Genomic DNA, 22,554 nt, shown 5'->3' on the forward strand with positions numbered 1-22,554 from the left:
AAGGTTGCAGAAACAGAGTTGCACACCTGGTGCCATTTCACAGGTGGATGTGCATTCAGTTATGCATGTATCTGCATGCTAGGTTGCACATTTGGCTGTGCATTTAGTGGTGCAATGGTACCACACAACAGAAAAGTTCCATAACGCAGTCAGTATGTAACGCCACATTTGGAAATTTACATAAAGAACACCAACATAGGGAGTTAGTCAATATATCACACATTAAACACTCATTCATGCATTAGGAATGCATCAGATCTTCAAGAACCATGCCACATCTGTAATTTTTCACCATTATACATACACCAGTCCTTCAACAATTTGAAGATGACTATTGTATCATCTTTCCATCATCTCTTCTCCAAGCTAAAGATCCCAAACTTTAGCTTTTCTTTCTGGAATAGGGTTTCCAGAAGCTCCATCATCTTCATTACATTCCCCATTAAAATGGTGGTGCCAGAACTGAAAATGGGAGAGGGAGGATGGATTTTGTACTGTTTCAGTCCGTAACATAGTGCTGCAGTCTTTGAACTTTCTAAGCATTCCTTGGCCTTAAATATTTCTGTTGCTCTCTAGATCCTTTTCCTTCCTTCCTTCCTTTCTTTTCCTTTTTGAAAAGAACTAACAGAACAGACATTGAGTGCGGCTATTCTAGCAAAGGTCAGAGCATCAATATGGCAAAAAGTATTTTCTATGTCGTTTCCAAACTCCCTCTTGAGGTGACCCATCATCAAACAATGCACTTTCAAGCATTGGGCGAACTCCCTCTGGCTCACTGTGCAACTGCCTCAGCCTTTTGCAGCCATCTCAGAGAGTTTCCTTTCCCCCCTGACAATTGTCTTCCAGCTCATAATGTCAGCTTGTTTAGATTTTCAAGGGAGTTCCTTGACAGCATTAAGCATCTTTGATTCCTCATGCCAGCCTAAAATATAGCCTTATGAAATAGGAGGCTAATAGCAGGGTGAGCTTGCATGAGTGGAAGTCTGCAGGGAGAAGTGGACTCTCTGGCTGTAGGCCCATGTCCTCCCTGATTGAATCTATCCATCTAGTGTCCAGTCTTTCTCGCTTTCTGCTTCCCTCCACCTTTCTTAGAATTATTACCTTTTCCAATGAGTCATGCCTTCTCATGATGTGGCCAAAGTATGACAGCCTCAATTTGATCATCTTGGTTTACACAGATCTGTTCAAGGACCCATTTCTTTGTCTTTTGGGCTGTCCACGGTATCTTCAGCACTCTTCTCCAGCACTGCATCTCAAAATGAGCCGATGTTCTTCTTGTCTGCTTTCTTCACTGTTCAGCTCTCACCTCCATACATTGTGATGAGCAGAGATGTTCTTTTGCAATTGTTGTGCATGGAGGTATTCAGTACCTTGTACAATGCCTCTACTCCCCATGCAAGGTGGCTTCAGAGGACCAGTGAGGTTCCCAGTATCCATTTAGTAGCTGAAAAAGGCTGGGGCTAGCCATTGAATTGCTGGGAGACAAGAGGCGCTTTGCCAGTATCCAGCTACAATTTTGCAGCTAGGAATAAAGAGGATCCCAGAGGCTGACGTCTGCTGTCTGCTTTCAGTTGCAGAACATCCACCTTTCTGCAATTTACCACAACCAAAGAATGGCCATGAGCAGCATTGCCAATTTCCGTGGAATTCCCCAGAATCCAGGGAATTTAATTTATTTATTTCTGGGGATTTTGACTGAATATTCCCAGTAAATATTGGGGAAATCTGGGGATTTTGGATTAACATACCGGGGAATATCTTCAAGGCTTGTTGGCAACACTGGCCATGAGGCACTATCCAATGCTGGGAAGCTGCCTGACATGAATGCAGAAATGCATAGATGGAGCATTGTGTTGCATGTGTATGATCTAGGATCATTATCATACCGTTGTGACTAAGCAACACACATGTGTACATACACACACATACACCTAAATCCTATAGGTTAATCCAAAGTAGAGTAGACCCATTGAATCAATTGTTGGTGAGTCATCACATAGATAAATCCCATTGATTTAGTTCTTATACTCTGCCTGTTTTGTTTTGTTTTTAAACAGTGGCTCTCCTCTGCTTGGAACTGGTAATATTCTGTCTAGCATGTCTCAGTGTCTTATTTTCCTGACTCTGTTCAGCTATTAGGTGGTTCCTTTGTGGAAGTAGGGGGGCCATGTGTCCTGAGGAAAAGAAAAGAGGCATCTCTGTGTTTGAAAATTAAAGCTTTCCTCCGCTTTTGTTTAGCTGCTTTGCAGATAGCTCCAGGAATACTTAGCACAGAGCCCGAGGTCGGGAGAAAGCAAGTCTCTTAGCAGCAGGAAAGGTTGTTAAATATTTATTTGTAAACCTGGAGTCTTTATCTCCCAAACGAAGTTGAGTTCAATAAAATTTGATTTAGCTGGCACTGTTGCGCACCCGGGAGTGGGAGGGCGGCCGCCTTTGAAAGCCCTGGCTTGGGAGCTTTATTGAGATTCCAAAATGGAGATCCATGGATTAGTCATCGGCTGTGCCACATGCCACTGCTGTGCTACCCCTTGTGATATTTGGGATTGATTCTGGAAGCTTTTACGTGTAAAGTATCCAATCTACTGCCGAGCTATGGACCCACCATAGCTGCGGCCTCTAAGCTCTTTGCTGTTCTCATATTGATTCACTAGTTTGAGGAATCACATCAGAGCTATTTGCTAATTCTGCTTGCACTGACACCTACTCATTCAAAGGGTTATTTCTGAGGTAGGTTCATAAAGCTAAGACAGGGGCCTAAACACCTTAAAGGCACCAGATTTTGTCTAATCTTGGAAGTTAAACAGGGTCAGCTCTTGGGGGGATCTCTGGATAGGAGACCACCAATGAAGATCAGGTGCTGTAAACTATATTTAGGAGGAAGGAACTGGCAAAGTCACCTCTGAGTATTCCTTGCCTGTGAAAACTCTATGAAATCCATTGGGTTGCCGTAAGTCGATAGGCACTTGAAGGCACATCACACACATATTATATCTTAAAGGCACCAGATCCTGTCTGATCTTGGAAGCTAAGCTGAGCCAGCCCTGGTTTGTCCTTGGATGGGAGATCACCAATGAATACCAGGTGCTGTAGGCTATATATCAGAGAAAGGAACTGACAAAACCACCTCTAAGGATTCCTTGCCTATGAAAACACTATGAAATTCAGGGACTCATCCTAAGTCAACAAGTGACTTGAAGGCATGCATACACAGAAAGACTGAGATTGAGAGAGAGATCCAATGGCCTGAATCCAGTTGATTAATCTCAACTACAGGAGACGGATTGGATCCATTGTTGGTAAATCAACCCAAAAATAAATCTGGTTGATTCAATAGAATTATTTTAATTGGGGATGAACAATAGGATTTGGGCTATGCTCATTCCAACTAAAGTCACTGTTGAAAGGAATGGGGAGTTTTTAGTACCATTAAATGTAATGAGTCTGCCCCAGATGGGACAAACATTCAATTTGTCCCATAGTACATGGACTTTGATTATTTGTGGGCCACAACATCTATCCCATAGAACTCATATTCCCACACTAAAGCACGTGTGACTGTGGCAACTGATGGCTTCCACATCAGTGAAGCAGTGAATCCACTCTGGTCTTTATCCCAAACTTTAAATGAGTTACGTAAGGTGCTTAACCATCTCCTCAAAATTAGTATATCAGCATACAAGCTTCCCTCACGTTTCATCTTCTTACCTTCCCACCACAAACTCCAGTGTCTTGCAAGTTCATTTTCGTTTTAACAAAGGTTTGCTGAAATCAGGAGCACGATCCACAGACGATGCTCTTGCAGACATCTGGTTCAAGGGTGAACATCAAGGGTGTAATTTATGATTCCCTTTTATTAGCTGACTCTGAAATGTTGCTTGGAGACTTCATTCCCCCTTTAAAACAAAACAAAAACAAAAAAAGGCATTATGGCCCAACCGTGCTCCGTCAGCTTAGTTAAACTTTCTTCCTAACAGAAAACCCAGCCTTGTTTAGGTAGGTTATGCCCTTGCTTCCAGAAAGCTGAACCCAAAGTTAATGAGGAGCCAAGGTGAGGGTTTTTTGTTTTTTGCAAAGATGCCTTTTGCAAAAATTAAATGATGATAAATAGAGGACATAAAGCGGAATGCCTATATGTTTGATCCCAAGGATCAGGGGAGAATGCAAAGAAAACCAAGCTGCAGATTTGACCTTGGCAAGTAAGAGTTTGCGTCTGCAAAGCAAAGCCAGTATTCAAGAACCATGTCATCTGACCATTTTTTGGAATATTTTCTCAATATTCTTTCCATCCCTAGTTGGGGGACACCCTTCAGGCTGCATCCTCAGAGCAGAAATAATCCAGTTGGATATTACCTTAACTACCAAAGATCGATGCTATGGGATTCTGGGAACTGTAGCTTTGTGAGGCATTTAGCCTTCTCTGTTAGAGAGCTCTGGTGCCACCACAAATTACAAATCTCAGGACTCCATAGCAAGGAGCCGAGGCAGTTAAAGTGGTGTGAAAGTGGATTATTTCTGCGACCCGGATGCAGATTAGATAGGACTGCTTATGAAGAGCACTTATATATGTAGCTCATCTATTGCTTCCAAACAACTATGTTCTTACATCCAAGCTTGCACCCCTTCCATCATACCTAACCACCGGCCAAGCTGTCTAGTGCTGATGGGAGCTGTGTAGTCCGTACACATATGGAAAGGTCTAGGCCTCCCCATCCCTTTCTGCTGTAGTTTGTAAACCCTGGCATGAAGCAGGAAGGCCAATCCAAGTGTCCCCTAAACATCTTTTCTAACACAGACATTTCTATAATTCAGCAGAGCACATTCAGATGCCAAAGGTACATATTTTTGAGCATAAAAATAGCTGAGCTGTAGTTATCACATTCCTGTAGTTATTATCAGGTACAAAGCAGAAATGTCAACTAATGATTGCAAAAGCACATGGCTGCTTTTCCTTGCAAACTCATCTTGAATATATTTGACAGTGAGACTATGGGTTCTGCTGAAAATCATATTTGTATACCGGGATCCCTTTGACCATCTGCACTGAAATCTAAAATTGCATTCTTCTTCTTGATCAACATCATCATCTTCCTCCTCCTTTCTCTCTCTCTCACACACAGAGCAAAAGAGATCCAACCCTCTTCGCAGACTGGTTGACAATGGGGCTGCATCTGCACTGCAGAAACAATCCAGTTTAACACCACTTTAGCTGCCATGGCTCAATGCTATGGACTTCTGGAATCTGTAGTTTTGTGTGCTATTTCACCTTCTCCCTCAGAAAGCTCTGGTGCTGCAACAAACTACAAAACCCAGGATACAATCTCATTGAGCATGGCAGTTAAAGCAGTGTCAAAATGGATTATTTCTGCAGTGTGGGTGCATCCAATGTCACCACTCTGGATTAAAGTCTAATTTATGAAGGCACTAACCAAGATGGGGATCCTATTTTAGGGACAGGGTTCAGCATTTTAGGTGACTCCTTTAGAGTTTAAACTACAACCCAGAGTAGATTCCGCACCCCATTAATATGGGTCTCAGAGCTCCCAGTCATCCTTGGATTCTCAATTTCCAAGTTTGCATTCCAGGCCTCCCTCCTTGGGTTGTTTGAAAGGTGAGTGAGAAATGGAATAAGCTTTTAACACTCATCTCAATTCTGTCATTTCCAGCTTATTCATTTTCTTTCATCCCCCCCCCCATCCTTTTATGCACCATTTCTCTAGGATGTCCCACATTATGAATGTTATTTTGTCAAGCTGGGTGTTTGTCCTGGATGTTAAATTTAGTACTGAGGACTAATAATGTCTAAGGCGTTCTGTGTCTCACTTTTAATGACATGCAAATTTCACGTCACTCTTTTTATCCTCCATTTCTTGCATTTTGGAATTTGGCTGTCTACCTCTGAAGAAGGCTTGCAGAGTGGGCTTCTTCTGTTTCTTCCTATCTGGAGGGCCTCAAGATATTCTCCAAAGCAAATAATGTGTGCCACATACATTCCAGAACTGGGTTGGAAAGATCCTGTTGGATCATATAAATCCCCTACTGATCCAAGCATAGAAAACATACCTTTGGGACTACAATCCCCAGAATCCCCAATCCAACATGATCAGAAGCCATGTTGTAATCTGAGGAGGTAACCTTTCCAAGCTCTGCATCTGAAAGTCCTGTTCAGATTAAGAATGGACTCAGATATTCAGATGCCAGCTGTTCAATGAACTCCTAGGTCTACCCAATGGCTCTAGTTATGTCTTAGTTCTTGGGAAATGGAATTAAATACAAGTAGCTTGTTATTTGTGCCCAGATAAATCCAAGCTTTGTGCCTAAGATTAATAAATAAACATGGCATCCCGGAGAGGCATAGACCATAGTGAACAAGTTCAATAATGCCAGTGGAGCTATCCCAATATATACCTCCATCACCACTGACAAAAGGAAGGGGACACATTGTTGTTATTGGGTGCCTTCAAGCTGTTTCTGATTTATGGCAACCCTAAGGCAAACCTATCCTGGGGTTTTCTTGGCAGGTTTTCTCAGAGGCAGTCTGCCATTGCCACCCTCTGAGACTGAGAGAGCGTGACTTGTCCAAGGTCTCCCAGTAGGTTTACATAGCCAAGCGGGGATTTAAACCCAAGGCTCCAGTGTCATGATCCAGTGCTCAATCCATTACATCACACTGGCTCTCGTCATTGATAGCATCAAGTAATCTTCAAGAGTGATGCTCCTAACAACAAGTTGGAGGTCTGTTTCTTAGAGTCACCACTCCTTCCTTGAATTCATTCTCCATTAGAGGCAAGCTACTTCTGTAGTGAGGTCTGGTTTCAACTGTCTACAGTGGTCCCTCCATATTCACTGGGGTTAAGGGTGAACGAACCCCATGAATGTGCGAAAACAACAAATAAAACAACACTATTCTTTTTACCTAAGAAAACACCTTTTTAGTAATCTCCAAATCCTCCAGTGCAACTCTATGGTCAACATCTGCCAGAAGTAGATCATAGAATCATGCTGGAGAATCTTCAAATGCCTAGAGAAGTGTTTTCTCTAAGAACTTGGAGGTTCTCCAGCACAACCATGTGGTCAGCCTCCAGCAGAATTGCCCTGGAGGACTTGGAACTTCCTAGAGAGAGACTATTAATCAAAACTGCAAATAATCTAATCCACAAAAAGCAAAGCTGCAAATGTGGAGGGCCCACTGTATTAAAGGGCTTTAGGTTTTTATTAAATGACAGAACAGAGGTTTCAAAAGTCAAAGTCAATTTATTGCGCTTTAGCAAACAGCAGCTGCACAAAGAGCAGAGGTTTGTTACATTCTGGCTATTACTCCGTGGTTGCTTTCTCTCCCATCTGGTTCACAAACCCATCCTTTCAATCTTCTTGAACCTTGGTTTTACCATATACATTATATACAGGGGTGTCACTAGGAGGATAAGCCACGCCAGATAACACCTTAAGAAGGGGTGACACCACTGCCCCAAACAACTGCCTTTTGGCAGAAACTGGCTGTGGCATTCACTTGGGTCCCTTTAAAACATTGGAGCTCAGTGGAAGAGACAGTATGACTGGAGTAAGGCTCAGTGGGAAGAGAAAGCACCTGGTATTCATTGGCAGTCTCCGATCCAGGTACTTTCCAGGGGTGACCCTACTTAGTTTCCAAGATCAATCATGGTCTGGTGCCGTTAGGGTGTGCATGCATGTGTGCCTTCATGTTGCCTCTCAACTTATGACAACCCGGTACATTTCATAGGCTGTTCTTAGGCAAGGAATACTTAGCAGTGGTTTTGCCGGTTCCTTCCTTTGAAATATAGCCCACAGCACCTGTATTCATTGGCAGTATAGCCTCACAAATGCAAACCTTTGCAAATAACTCTCCTGTTTATCCAAACATCTCATTACCCAAATGTTTCAAGACACTGTGCCTGGGCTTCTCTCAATAAATGAAGCATGCTGTAATAAAAAGAAAATGGGGATAATGGCACTTCCTTTCCTTTCTCGGGGCTTTACGAGGCTAAATATATTCAAATATATTAATGATGCTGAACTTATCAGAGGAGAGCCACAAAGACAATAAAGCATCTGGAATGTCTGATGACAAGTTAGGAGAGGCGGAAAAAGAATGGCGATGTTGAGCTTTGGGAAATGAAGATGCAGACAGGAGGACATGGAAGTAATGGCCTTCCTGTGCAAGAAGAGACGACGAAAGAAAATTGGTCAGCATTGTCATAGGAGGGGGAAACAAAAGTCATTAGGGTTATAAAACAGGATGGGGCTGTTTCATCCTCTGATCTGGATCTGAACCCTTTACTCCATTTCTTGTCACACATGGATCCTTGAAACAAAGAGAAAGTTGAAATAAATACAGAAGTCGTGTATCCTATTCAAGTCATATTGATCCACCTAGTCCAGTGATGGCGAACCTATGGCACACGTGCCAGAGGTGGCCCTCAGAGCCCTCTCTGTGGGCACACATGCTGTCGCCCTAGCATAGAGTTTGCCAGAGTTTCTTACTAGAAAGCCAGAGGGATGTGGCACTTTGCAATAAATAAGTGGGGTCTGGGTTGCAGTTTCGGCACTTGGTCTGTAAAAGGTTCACCATCACTGACCTAGTCCATGGGTGGGGGACCTCTTTCAACATGAAGGTCAAATATAACTTCAGATAAGTTATGGGTGGCCACCTTCCTGTGGTGGGTGCATCCAAAGACAGAAGAGCATGGGCAATGCCAACTAATTTAAGCTTCAAGCTCTTACATCGAGTAACTAAGCTGTAGAAGAGGCAGTTCAAGGTTCTGGAATGTGAAACACAATGAAGGAAACTACCAAGCAGAGGTGCTATGGGAAGAAGGAACTATCATCCCACACCCTGCAGCATTTTTTCAGATGAAAAATTGAGCATGTGTGGCCAAACAACCTCAGAAGGTGGTCAAGATGGCAAAAAGCATTAATGTGGAAGAATGCACTAGCTAAGAAAGGCTTCCATAGTTGGCTTTCTAGAGAAGACAAGATTCCATCCTTTCCTATCCTTTTGCCCCTGCTAAGATAAATGTAAACCACTTTTGGATTTTGAACCCAGCCTGCAGCACCTGAAGTAAGCTGAAGACAAGAGGGGAAGAGAAAGAAACTGGGACATTTTAAAATCAGCTGAAAAAGTGGGATGGCAGAGGATTCATCAGTGCTGCCCCTTCCAAAACAGGACAGTTGAAGGCTAGGTCATCTGGAAAGGCCTGCAGGAAAAGATGTAGAGTTTGACCAACTCTGTAGCCTAGTTTTGTGTACTCCAGTGGATTTTCGAGACGTCTTTGGAGAAGCTTCACCAAAAAGTATTTTCCATCACTTTTTTTTTCTAATCCTTTTCACTGGGGATGATAAGCGATTGAACCTGGAACTAGGGATGCCTGCAGATTTCAATCTGTGCAACCCAATCAACACCTCTGAGACCATGGTGCAAATAAGACTTAACCCAATTAGAACTAATCATTTTTCACACCTCTCTTAAATTTGTGGCACAGTTCCCAATAGTGTTATGGGGGAGAAGGCAAATTTAAATATGTAGCCTGAGAGAAAATAGTAGGTTTGATTGGAACTGCTAAACATGCTCCTTCATGTAGCCAGTTAGCCCTTGCAAAGGTCTGGGGGAAATATCTGTGAATTTGAAAGAGCAAAACTAGGGGGCTTGGGATGGGAATGTAGTGCCAGCTGGGTGAGGCATCTCCTGCTGTTTTCTTGGAAAAAAGATTTCACCCCATGTTCCAAGAAGTGGCTTGGCTATATAGTACAACTTGGCTACCACTGCATTTGGAAAACTGACCAGAATGCTCCTAGGCACGTACAGCTCTTTTTTACCATTGCATAACCTTCACCGTTTTACAGTTGAAAATTGAACCATGTGGCCATCAGAGTGTGGTCAAGATGGCCAGACTTATTAATGAGAAAGAATTCATGGGCGCTTTACAGACCACCCAGAAGGGGCAGTCTCGCGCCGCTGCCGGTTGCTTTGCGAGGGAGCTGCAGCAGCCAAACCGCACGGCTCCCTCGCGGAGCAAAAAGAAGCCCCAAAATGGCGCTTCTTTCTGTGGTGCAGATATGACACCGCGAGGTGCCAATGGCGCACTCGTAGCATCATATGCGCTGCATGATGTGCGGACACAGCGCGTCCGCTACATAAAGATGGTGGCCCCCATGTGGAACGGGCGCCACCATTTTGTGCACTCTCCGCGCATATTAGGGTTAAGGTCGTCAGGAAGTGACGCCCTTTTCTAACCCTAGTATGTGCAGAGCACGTACTTTATGCCCGTGTGTAACGGGCCATCAGCTAGGATAGACTGCATCAGTTTGCTTTTGCCTGAAGCTACTGGGAAGGGCAAGATTCCACCCCGTCCTCTTCTCTCCCTCCTGTTAAGCTTACTGAGTGCAAACTACCTGAGCGCTTTAGATTGCAACAATTGAAGTAAGCTGAGGATAATAGGAGGAAGCAGGACAGGGAGAGGGAGAAACTGGGACGTTGTAAAAAGAGTTGAGAAAGTGGGATAATGGATTAATTGGGACTGTCCCAACCAAACTGGCAGGACATGCCATTCTACTGCAAACTTACATCAATTGCAATGATACATCATGACCAATTAGAACAATCTTTGCAGGAGATAATTCTAGCTGGCAGCTTTTGGTGAGAACTAGACCAGATTCTGCAGTCTCCCCTAACCAAGAAGAAAAGCTACATGTAAAAGCACTTGTGGGTTCAGGGGACCTCATCATTTTTCCTTTCTTTCCAAAGCAAACAGACAGAATGGCCTTGTAGAAATTTCAGTTCATTTCAGTGTATCTCATACATGAGACGATGCCGGTTTCTTACATTCAAATCCATCTCTCCTTGACGGGCTGATTATGGCTGGGGTTTTTCAAGAAACATTCAGGCAAGCCAGAGCTACATTCATTTGATGTTCAAATTCCACTCAGTCATGAGAATTTGGCATACCTTGGATGAATCATCTGGAAACGTGGGCCTTGTACTATCAAGGGATCGAGACTGGAGTATATTTGCAATGCCTCTGTTCTTCCTTTGTCTGGAATCTGTTTGAAGCCCAGCTCTCTGCCATGAGGATGTGCATCACATTTTTTCAGCTCCTGAATGCATCCAAATACGGCAGGCTGTTCTTCAATATAATGAGGTGAAGCTGCTTCAATCTCAGCCTAATTAGACCCCTTAGACTATATTTTGTTTTGCCAGTGATATTTCTCCTCCGCTCCCCGTCTCACTTAAATGTCTCTCTCAGCAAGAATGGGAGTTCAGTGAATTGGATTCCAGAGAAGAAGAAAGATTATGCTTAGCCAAAGGAGGATGGTGTAGATTTTTCAAGCAACATGCCAAGCTGTGCTGCCATTAAAAATGTTAGAAGTTGACATCCACCATAGTAGGACAAGACGGTAAACGGTTTCAGGATGGTACCAACTGTACAGATTATTATTTTCACAATCGTGGGCACATTTTTAAAATGTGTCTGAGATGGTACATTATCCTTTCATTTTCCTGATCCAAGAAAGGTGTTGGTTTGCTGTTTCCCACCCCACCTCATCTTGTTTCTCTTTCCTTTTTAAGGTTCAAAGTTTAATTGATGTGTCTATAAGATATGTGTGTGTGTTGTGTGCCTTCAAGTTGTGCCCAGCCTACGGAGACCCTAAGGCAACCCTATCATGGGGTTTTCTTAGCAAGATTTGTGTAGAGGAGGTTTGCCATTGCCTTCCCCTGAGGCTGAGAGAGTGTGACTTGCCCATGGAAACCTAATGGATTCCATGGCCGAGCAGGAAATCAAACCCTAGCCTCCAGAGGCATAATCCAATGCTCAAACCATTATGCCATGCTGGCTTGTCGTATAAGTTAACATTCTTTTTATCTGAAAGATGAACATCTCCAGTGGATATAAGAAGAACACAAGATGTTCAACTGAAATAGAATTTTCCCCCATTAAGTCCTTTGGGATATGGTTGGGTGAGAGGTTAGAGCATCCATGTGTTTCTCCAGAGATTCAGGGTTATGAGATATCGACCCAGCTGCCTACAGGGACAGCTGCCCCAAGAGAGGAGTATGTCTACTAGTTTCCTCAGCTGCATCTCACTGGAAATTGGTTGATTCTTCTTTAACTCAAAAGAACAGTTGCTTGGTTTAAGAATTAAATCTCAGTAGACCAGGACACCTGAGGACACTCATCATTATTGTTGTTGCTGTGTGCCTTCAGGTCATTACCGACTTATGGCAACCCTAAGGTGAGCCCATCATGGGGTTTTCTTGGCATTTTTCTTTAGAGGAGGTTTGACATTGCTTTCCCCTGATGCTAAGAGAATGTGACTTGTCCAAGTCACTTAGCAGGTTTCCATGGCCAAGTTGGGATTTCAACCTTGCTCTTCAGGGTCATAGTCCAACGCTCAAACCACTCTCTCACTCATTGCCTTATCATAGGTCGAAGTTGACTTGATGGCAAAGAATGGCATTCTGTGTTGTAAATAGTGATCAAGGTTTGTCTACACTATTAAAAAAGAAAAAACCTCACTTCAAATTGGTGGTGATCTGGACACATAATGTTATGACAAATTTGCAGCAAGTGTGGGGCTTTCAGGTGCCCAAGGGCTTTAATCTACAGTGGGAGAATCTTGATTTTCTCTGAAATTTCCTGGAAATCTGGATGATGAGATGTATGACCAGAAAATTGGCATTGGCAACAGAAGGAGGAACTTGTGGTGGTTGGGGCAGGACAGACAGAGATAATCATTACTATTATTAGTCTTATTTATATACTGCCTTCCTCCCAGTATAGGGACTCGAGGTGGATCATTCCAACATGGAAATAACATTTCTTAAGAGACTGGAAGTTTGAGAAGCTTGTTCACCATTTTTTAAAGGGTGCTGCATCTGTGCACATAATGGATATTGGTATCCCATATCTGCTTTGTTGAGATTTATACCCGTACCTGCACACTGGTTAGTGAGTGTTCAGGGAAAAATAAGTCAATAAGTGTGACACCAGAAGTGGAAATGTGTTTGTTTGCATGCTTGATGGATGGGGTGAGGGGGAATAAAGCCAATGTGTTCTAGGCTGCATTAATAGGAGTAAAGTGTCTAGACTGAGAGAAGTAATAGTGCCACTCTATTCAGCTTTAGTCAGACCTCAGCTGGAATATTGTGCCCAGTTCTGGGCATTACAAGTAAAGGAGGAGGTTGACAAGCTGGGAAGTGTCCAGAGGAGAATGACCAAAATGGTGAAAGGTCTAGAAATCATGTCCTATGAGGAGCAGCTTAGGGAATTATGGTTAGCTTGGAGAAGAGAAGGAAAAGAGGGGACATGATAGCCATGTTTAATATTTGAAGGGATGTCATATTGAGGATGGAGCAAGTTTGTTTTCTGCTGCTCCAAAGGCTAAGATGCAGGGCAATGGATTCAAGCTACAATGAAAGAAGATCCACCTCAACATTAGAAGAACTTCATGATGGGAAGAACTGTTTGACAGAGTTCACTGGAGAGTAGTAGAGTTTCCTTCTTTAAGCAGAGGCTGGATGTTCATCTGTCAAGAGTGCTTTGGTTGTGTCTTCCTGCCTGACAAGGAGTTGGGCTGGAAGCATAAATAGTATGCATAGCGGGGAGGGAGTAATGGAGAGGATGGGCCTGCACCTTCACAATGAACACACCACCACCACCTCCGAGAGGAACGTGTGGTAGATATTCTGCAGTGGCTGTAAATAGCATTCGCCAAAGCAAATGCTAAGTGTGTATCTAACAATTGAGATCAACACTTTCAATGGGAGGGATGAACAGATTGGATATGATGCACCATCTTCATGTGGTGCAATCATTTGTAACCACTTGAGAGGCATTTCCAAAAAACATGAGGCATCACAAACTATGTGATCTGAGATTTTACCTTCCTACTGACAAAGAGATGGGGCTGCTTTATTTTGAAGAAAGAAAAAGCTACCCTAACAAAGTCATAACTTCTCCCAAATATATTGCAATACCTTTGATTTCCTGGTAGCTCACCCCTCCCTTTCAAACCATCTTACCTCTTCTTGGGAAGAGAGTAGAGCTTAAGTGGCAGGTTGTAGGTTTAGTTCATGGAGAGTTTGCCATTCAGATTGTCTCAATAAAATAACAAACTCCAAAGGATCAATACCATTGACCAGAAGCAACAATGTGGTCCAAAGGCCTGTTACAGACTGCCAAAATAAAGCTGCTTCGGGTCTCTTTGGAGGTACAGTGGTACCTCGGGATACGAATTACCCAGGTTACGAAATTTTCGGGATACGAAAAAATCCCATAGGGAATTATTGTTCCGGGTTACGAAAGTTTTTTCGGGTTACGAAAAAACTTCGGCGCTATTTTAAAGGGAACCGCGGCTTTTCCCCATTAGCGCCTATGGCATTTCGGCTTACGAAGGCTTTTCGGGTTACGAAAGCGGCCGCGGAACGAATTAAATTCGTAACCCGAGGCACCACTGTATGCTATTTAAATGATGCATGGGTCCTAAGAATCCAGAAGCTGCACCAAAGCTGCACTCCGGTGCTTAGGAATGGAGTGTGGCTTTGGCGCGAGCTCCAGACTCTTAAGACCCATGCATCATTTAAATAGCATACCTCCAAAGAGACCCGAAGCAGTTTTATTTTGGCAGTCTGTAACAGGCCAAAGTTAGCCAAAATTAAGCTCCAAGGACACACTATCAGGGAGATGGAGCTGAGAAGTATCCTCAACTGAGACAAGTTGATAAATGAGAAAGCCCTGAAGCCAAACCTTTATATAGGGCTTGCTGAGATTGGTTCTTGGGGGAGTCAGCTGACAGACTATCCCAAAAGGCTGGTATTGCAAGCTAGGTAGCGTCCTTGAACCACAGAGTTCACAAGGAGAACCATGCTGGATCAGTCCAAATGTTCCACTATCATCCTGTCTTCCATAGTAGCCAAGCAAATGTCCCTGGGAAGCCCACAAGAAGACAGGTGATACAATCAGCTCTTCATATCCACGGATTTTTTTAACCCACAGATTCAAGCATCCACAATGTGAAACTATTCCAAAAAGATATAAATCTGAAAAAGCAAACTCCATTTTACTATCCACTGCATTTAATGGGAATTGAGCATCCATGGATTTTGGTAACCACAGGGGACCTGGAACCAAACCCCAGCGGATACCAAGGGCCCGCTGTAGTAGCTTATGTTGATATCCCGTGGGATTGAGAGTTGTAGTCAGTACTCAAACCAACTATGTTCTGCTGCTTCTTAGTAGTCATTGAGATACTACCACCAGTACAAAAGGAACTACCACCAGTACAAAAGGGTAACTGGATTCTGACTGGCTTGAGGCTAGAGACTGAAAGTTACTATTTTGACTACATCTCTCAGAATCGCCCAGCCAAGATGGCTACTGAAATTGGGAGTTGTGGTATTTTTTTTAAAAAAAGAATTTTCCTAAACTTGTTTGTGGCCCAACAACTGTTACCTTACACTCAAGAGGTGCATCCACATTGTAGTAACAATGCAGTTTGACACCATTTTAAGTGCTGTAGCTCCATCCTGTGGAATCCTGAATTGATAGTCTTTAGCCTTTGCTGCTAAAGAGTGCTGGTGTCTCACCAAACTACAGATCCCGAGATTCTGTAGGATGGAGTCATGGCATTAAAGGGATGTCAAACTGCATCATTTGTACAGTAGAGATGCACCTTGAGACTTACAGGATATTTGCGGTTGGGAAAATGGAATATATATTTGTCCCTGTGTAAGTTGTACATTGCTCCAGGAGTGCACTGGTAGGGTCCCATATTTTAGGAACTATTCCCCTGGGTCAGTTGAGTTGTAGATATTTCTTCAAGGAAAGTCTGCAGTTATGAGGCCCATTCCCTTAAGGGTAAGATGGCTTGCATAGTTTGTTTTTTCATTCCGCTCCAGTTTGACAGGAGTTCTGTATTCAAATGGTATTTTACAGATTCAAGCTCTGTCTCTGGGGAATTGAACAGTTTTAAGAACTTAAAATAGGATGCAGGTCTTTTTTCTCCCAGGGAAAAAAAAAAGAGGGCCGGTAGAGAAAATCCAGATTCCAAGAAGTTAGCATTTTGGCAAATGTAAGCACTGACCCTGAGGGACTTGAACTCAACGTGCTCTGCATGATATCTTCAAATTTGAAGGTTCAAAGATCTGTTACTTCTGGATTCTTAAATGCTGTAGTTTGGATCACTGTTCTAAAGTACACATACTTAGTATAAGTCCTCTCATCTCACCGTTAAGTAGGAAAATGAGTGATAGTTTTTCAAGAATCAGGAACCTAACTCATCTTCCTCAGAGAAGGAAAAATGCTCGGTGGTCCATTCCCTGGATGCAAAAGATAGCCATCTTAACACCCCACCAGCAAGTAAGAAGATTTATAAGAATGCTATCTCTACTGATCTGATCTCTTGGGAGCAAGAGGTGCAGGTGAATTCTAACTTTATATGTAGAAGGGTCTTGTAGCACCTTTGAGACTAACTGAAAGAAAGAAGTTGTGGCAGCATGAGCTTTTGTAGACACTTAAGTCTGCAAAAGCTCATGCTGCCAACTTCTTTCTTCCAGTTAATTTCAAAGGTGCTGCAAGATCTCTCTACATACTGATTCTAATATAGCTGTATCTTTGAATTCCAACTTTATATGTTCAGCTCCAAATCTCACTGAGTTAAACACCCACAGATGGCAACTCCTATTATCCCCAATGGCAGTGCATGCACATGGCCATGCTAGTAGCCATGTGCATGTCATGTCTCCATTAAGGGCAAAAGGGCTTGAGGTCCCACATTTTTTCATATCTTTTGGGGGATCCGGGATGGATTTCCCATGGATAAGAAGGTCCGACTCACTCACATTTTCATGCCTGGACTTTTGCAGGCCAAAGACGTGCCCAGTGACAAGTCATCTGGGATGCTGTCTTTGCCTTCTCTGAAATCTTTGCTGTAATCCCCAGAACCTATTTCCACTTTCTTACCCTGATCCGTGGAAGAATGGCTGCATTCTGGATGGACTTTTAGAGATGATCAGTTCTAGAGAATGACACAGATAGCCCCAGGATGATTCCTCCTTGAGGATCATTTCCTGGAATATTGTAGGCTGGGGAAACGGTTGCTGGGATGGCAATTTCCACTGTTTTATTTCAGCTCATGACATAATACTATTGCAGGAAACCTAGGCTATGGACAATATCATATTAGAAGGGTATACTTCATATTCCTTAATGTCCTCTAAAGTAAATAAGAAAGGCTGCCCAAAGGGGGAGTATTGCTATCCTTGTTTTATCTTCCCTGGCTGCTAAGGTCTCTGAGATAGAAAAGTGTGAGCAGATAGCCTTTAGCATTCTTATGGAAGTAAACACTAAATATTTTATTTTTGTCTCCATCTGTATTCCTCCTATTCCTTTTATATCCCTGTTAAAGAAGTTTGGCATTAAATCAAGTTTTATTTATCCTCCTTGAATACAAGGTTTCCCTGATTCCTTTTTTCATGTATATAATTGGCGACATGAATGCCAGGATTGGTCCAAACAATAGCAAGTTGGAAGATAAATACCCGATCTTAGGAGAACTGAGGGACAATAGGCCTTTTCCTGATAGAAAGGCTAAAGATCCAGTTTCAAATTCGGCTGGCATTTGTTTAGGACAACTACAGTTAAACCTGGATTTAATGATTCTGAATGGGGATTCATCCTTGGAGGGTTTAGGGGATTTCACCTTCTCAAACCTCTTTGGCTCAAGTACTGTAGATTATGACTTGGTCTCCAGAAATGCCTTTCATTTAGTATAGTCAGTCGTCTGTACCCACGATGTCTGCATCCATGGATTCCATCATCCACGGCTTGAAACACCCCCTCCACCCCCCAAAAAAAATCCCCAAAACAAAACCTGATTTTTCTTTTTTTTATAAAGGATACCATTTTACTATGCAGTTATATATAATGGGACTTGAGCATCCATGAATTTTGGTATCTGTGGGAGTCCTAGAACCAAACCACAGTGGATACCAAGGATACAGCTATTGCCAGCTAAGAGAGGGCCATATGTATCTTCTTTCTATATATGACTTACAGATAGGAGAATTTCACCGGGGAAATAAATCATCATCATCATCATTATTATTATTATTATTATTATTACATTTATTTGTGTAGCGCCATAGGCTTTACATAGTGCTTTATAAAGGTGAGAAAACAGCAATCCAAAATAGAAACAATAGCCTGCCTATGGCACATAATCTAAAATAAGCAAGACTGTAAAATTAATAAAATTGTATTAATAATAATGATTAATAATAAATTAATGATTCAGCACTAGAATGGTTAAATACATTAGACTTATAAGAATTGAACTCTTGGTTATTAGACCCAACTGAATCAGTGGGAACTTGGTAAGGCAACATTTATGTAAGTTCATTGATTTAGTGGCTCCACTCTAGATGGAACCAGCAGTTGCATTTTGATCCATTGCGTACCATCCAACTGTCCAATTGGTCGGGACAATCCCAGTTAATCCTCTGTCATCCCGCTTTTTCAGCTGCTTTTAAAATGTCCCAGTTTTTAGTAGCTGTAAAACTGAGTTCATTTTGTAATTAACTCACTTAACTCAGCAAAGGGGAGCAAAGAGGATGCCCTTCCCAATAGGTTGCCTTTCCCAATAGGTTCAGGCAAGAGCAAACTGCTGCAGTCTCTCATAATTTGTCTATTCTTTCTGCTTTATAACTTTTCCAATCATGACTACTCTGATGTTACTTGGCCATACCTGTCCCATCTGTGACATGCTGGAGGGTAGTAAGTCTTCAGCCTGGATGATGAATTTGGTTTTAGTTTCTCCCGTATTTGTTTGTTTGTCATTGTTCTTTTTAACTCCTTTGCTTTTAAACTGCTTTTAATTCAGTGCGGTTCTTAATATGATGCTTATTTAATTGGCATTTAATTGTTCTTGAACAGTTTGACTGTGGTTTAGCTGTGTTCATTTTTAATCTACATTGTAAGCTGCCATGGGCCCTGCCTGGGAGAAAGATGTGGTTTTTTTAAAAAAACAAATCAGTGTCCTTTTTTATTCCAAACATGAAGTTCATTAATATTGGGAACATTTTATTTTTTAAAGAATAAATTGAAATGAATTTCTCTTCCAGCCCTATTAGTTGCAGAAGGGTGAAAGTCTACTACAGTGTTTCCTTGCTTGTATGTTCTTCCTCATAAATAACTTTTGCCATCTTCACCACACTCTGAGGTTGCTTGGACTCATGGGTCCCAATTTTCATTCATGAAATGTTGGAGGGCTACCTATTCTGTTTAAAATCAAAACATACTTTTTTTTAAGATCCAGAAGAGGATGTATGACTACAATGGAGTTTTGTTGTTATTTTATTTTTCAGATGGAGCATAACAGTTTCCCTTAGACCTGCCACACCTATCCCCTTTTCAGCTAAATGGATCTTGGGTCCCTTCCAATTACAATTAGTCTTCCACATTTGTGACTTTGACTTTTGCCAGTTTGATTATTCACAGATTTCATTAATGTGTTCTCTCTGGGAATCTCTAGGTCTTCCAGCATGACTCTGCCAGAAATTGATCGTAAAGTCAGACTGGAGAACCTAGAGATTCCAAGAAAAAAAACCACTTCTCTAGGGATATGCAGATCCTCCAAGGCAATTCTATGGTCATCTTCTGCCAGACGTTGACCATAGTGTTGTGCTGGAGGACCTAGAGATTCCCAGATAGGTATTCTCTCAGGTTAAAAAAAATGGGTTTTCTGTGTTCACAAGGGGCCTACATCCCCAACCCCAGGGAACGTGGAGGGCCCACTATATGATTCTATGATGCCTCAAATTCCTCTCCATTGGCTGTGCTGGCTAGGTCTGCAATTCATTAAAATCTAGAGGGCCATGTGGTTCCTACCCCTAGTATTGACACAGCCATTGTTTTCCTTGCCTTCTAGGCCAATTTTACCTTATGCGCTGTCTGCATAAACTGGATATCTTTCATTTCTAATAACTTCTCTTTTCTCTCCCCCCCCCCCCCATACTCTTCTCCCTGGTTGTTGTCTGCAGGTGAAAGATAGGATGGTGCTGGGCGACTTGAGCATGTATAGCCCAATCCTGGCCTGCTGGCAGCCGATCCTCATCTTGATGTTGGGTTCCATACTTTCAGGCTCTGCAACGGGTTGCCCACCCCGCTGTGATTGTTCTGCCCAGGAGCGCTCCGTGCTTTGTCACCGGAAGCGGTTGATGGCCGTCCCCGAGGGCATCCCCACGGAGACAAAGCTCTTGGACTTGGGCAAGAACCGCATCAAGACTCTCAACCAAGATGAGTTTGCCAATTTTCCTCACTTGGAGGAGCTGGAGTTAAATGAGAACATTATCAGTGCCATCGAGCCGGGGGCTTTCAATAACCTTTTCAACCTCAGGACTCTGGGTCTCAGGAGCAACCGGCTCAAACTTATCCCCCTGGGGGTGTTCACTGGACTCAGCAATCTTACCAAGTTGGACATTAGTGAGAATAAAATTGTGATTCTCCTGGACTATATGTTCCAGGACTTGTACAACCTCAAGTCTTTGGAGGTCGGGGATAATGACCTGGTGTATATCTCCCATCGGGCCTTCAGTGGTCTCAACAGCTTAGAACAGCTGACCTTGGAAAAATGCAACTTGACCACCATCCCCACGGAAGCACTCTCTCACTTGCACGGCTTAATTGTGCTACGGTTGCGCCACCTGAACATCAACGCCATCAGGGATTACTCCTTTAGGAGGCTCTACAGACTCAAAGTGCTTGAGATTTCACACTGGCCCTACCTAGATACCATGACATCCAATTGCTTGTATGGACTCAACTTGACATCCTTGTCCATCACCCATTGCAACCTGACTACCATCCCTTATGTCTCCTTGAGGCACTTGGTTTATCTCAGGTTCCTGAACCTGTCCTACAACCCCATTATCACCATCGAAGGGTCCATGCTTCATGACCTACTCAGGCTTCAAGAGATACAGCTGGTGGGTGGCCAGCTCACTGTGGTGGAACCATATGCTTTTCGGGGTCTGAATTATTTGCGTATCTTAAACGTTTCAGGGAACCTCCTGAACACCTTGGAAGAGTCTGCTTTCCACTCAGTGGGGAACCTGGAAACTCTTATCATAGACAACAATCCCTTGGCCTGTGACTGTCGACTCCTCTGGATTTTCCGACGTCGCTGGAGGCTAAATTTCAACAAACGGCAGCCCACCTGTGCAACCCCTGAATTTGTCCAGGGAAAAGAGTTCAAGGACTTCTCTGAGGCACTCCTGCCCAACTACTTCATCTGCCGCCGGTCCCGGATACGGGATCGCAAACCCCAACAGATCTTTGTGGATGAGGGACACACGGTGCAGTTCATCTGCCGTGCGGATGGAGACCCACCCCCCACCATCACGTGGCTTTCACCAAGGAAGCACCTCATCACTACCAAAACCAATGGGCGGCTCACCGTCTTCCCCGATGGCACATTGGAGGTGCGCTACGCGCAGATCCAGGACAATGGCACCTACCTATGCATCGCCAGCAACGCTGGAGGCAATGACACCATGCTGGCCCACCTGCACGTCCGCAGCTACTCCCCAGACTGGCCCCATCAAGCCAATAGGTCCTTTGCTTTCATCTCCAACCAACCCAATGAGAGTGACACCAACAGCACGCGTGCCACCGTGCCTTTTCCCTTTGACATCAAGACCCTCATCATTGCCACCACCATGGGTTTCATCTCTTTCCTGGGGGTAGTACTCTTCTGCTTGGTGCTCCTCTTCCTTTGGAGCAGGGGCAAAGGCAACACCAAGCACAACATTGAGATCGAATACGTCCCACGCAAGTCTGATGCAGGCATCAGCTCGACTGCTGATGCACCCCGCAAATTCAACATGAAAATGATTTGAGGAAAAAGCAATTGACAAGACTCCATATAAAGGAGTGGGTTTTTAAAATAATAATAATAATAATATAACAATAACAATAATACTGAAAAATGATGCAACAAGCATACCCACTTCTCCAACCAGCTCCCTGACCTTGGTTCTGTTTCCCACAATCCTGCATCACTTTATTCTCGTCCTCTATGTGAAAACGTTCCGCTGACGTCTCCAGAACTTTCCATGTTTGTAGGACATGTTCTGACAGATGCCGGGTGTCAATCCTAACAAGAAGAGGCAATCACAAACAAACAACAATCAATAAAAAGTTACGAACTCCCTCTGTAACTTTTTGGTTTCAATAATTATGGATTTTTATGAAAACTTGAAATAATAAAAAAAAACTATTTCCTATAGCTAGTTGGAATGCAAAATCTTGACTTCTTGATCTGTCCACTTCCTTTTTGGTCTTTTTGTTTCCCTTTTGTCCCCCAATGGAATTGGTTTCTGGTTGTTTCAAGACACAAAAAGGGATGAGCCCTGTGTAGCAAAAGAGGTTACTTTCCACAAACTATCAATTATGTGTTTTCCCACTGAATTCCAATTGTTCTAGCACAGTCTGGGAGGGTTTCAAAAGAAAGGACACAATTATCCCTGTGCATTATGCAGAGTGA

At 43.1% G+C, this 22,554-nt stretch overlaps 1 protein-coding gene across 4 annotated transcripts in view; it reads left to right on the top strand.

Annotated features, from left to right (window-relative positions):
- LINGO1 (leucine rich repeat and Ig domain containing 1) overlaps window positions 1-22,296 on the top strand; it is a 504,164-nt gene extending 481,868 nt beyond the window's left edge. For all 4 annotated transcript variants that reach the window (XM_042477549.1, XM_042477550.1, XM_042477547.1 and 1 more), the window contains one exon: window positions 20,051-22,296. In XM_042477549.1, the coding sequence (XP_042333483.1) occupies window positions 20,063-21,907 (1,845 nt within the window). In that variant the 5' untranslated portion in view covers window positions 20,051-20,062 and the 3' untranslated portion in view covers window positions 21,908-22,296. The remainder of the gene's footprint in view (window positions 1-20,050) is intronic.
- Window positions 22,297-22,554: the final 258 nt, after the last annotated feature.

The sequence above is a fragment of the Sceloporus undulatus genome, chromosome 6, assembly GCF_019175285.1.
Source record: "Sceloporus undulatus isolate JIND9_A2432 ecotype Alabama chromosome 6, SceUnd_v1.1, whole genome shotgun sequence".
Taxonomy (NCBI): domain Eukaryota; kingdom Metazoa; phylum Chordata; class Lepidosauria; order Squamata; family Phrynosomatidae; genus Sceloporus; species Sceloporus undulatus.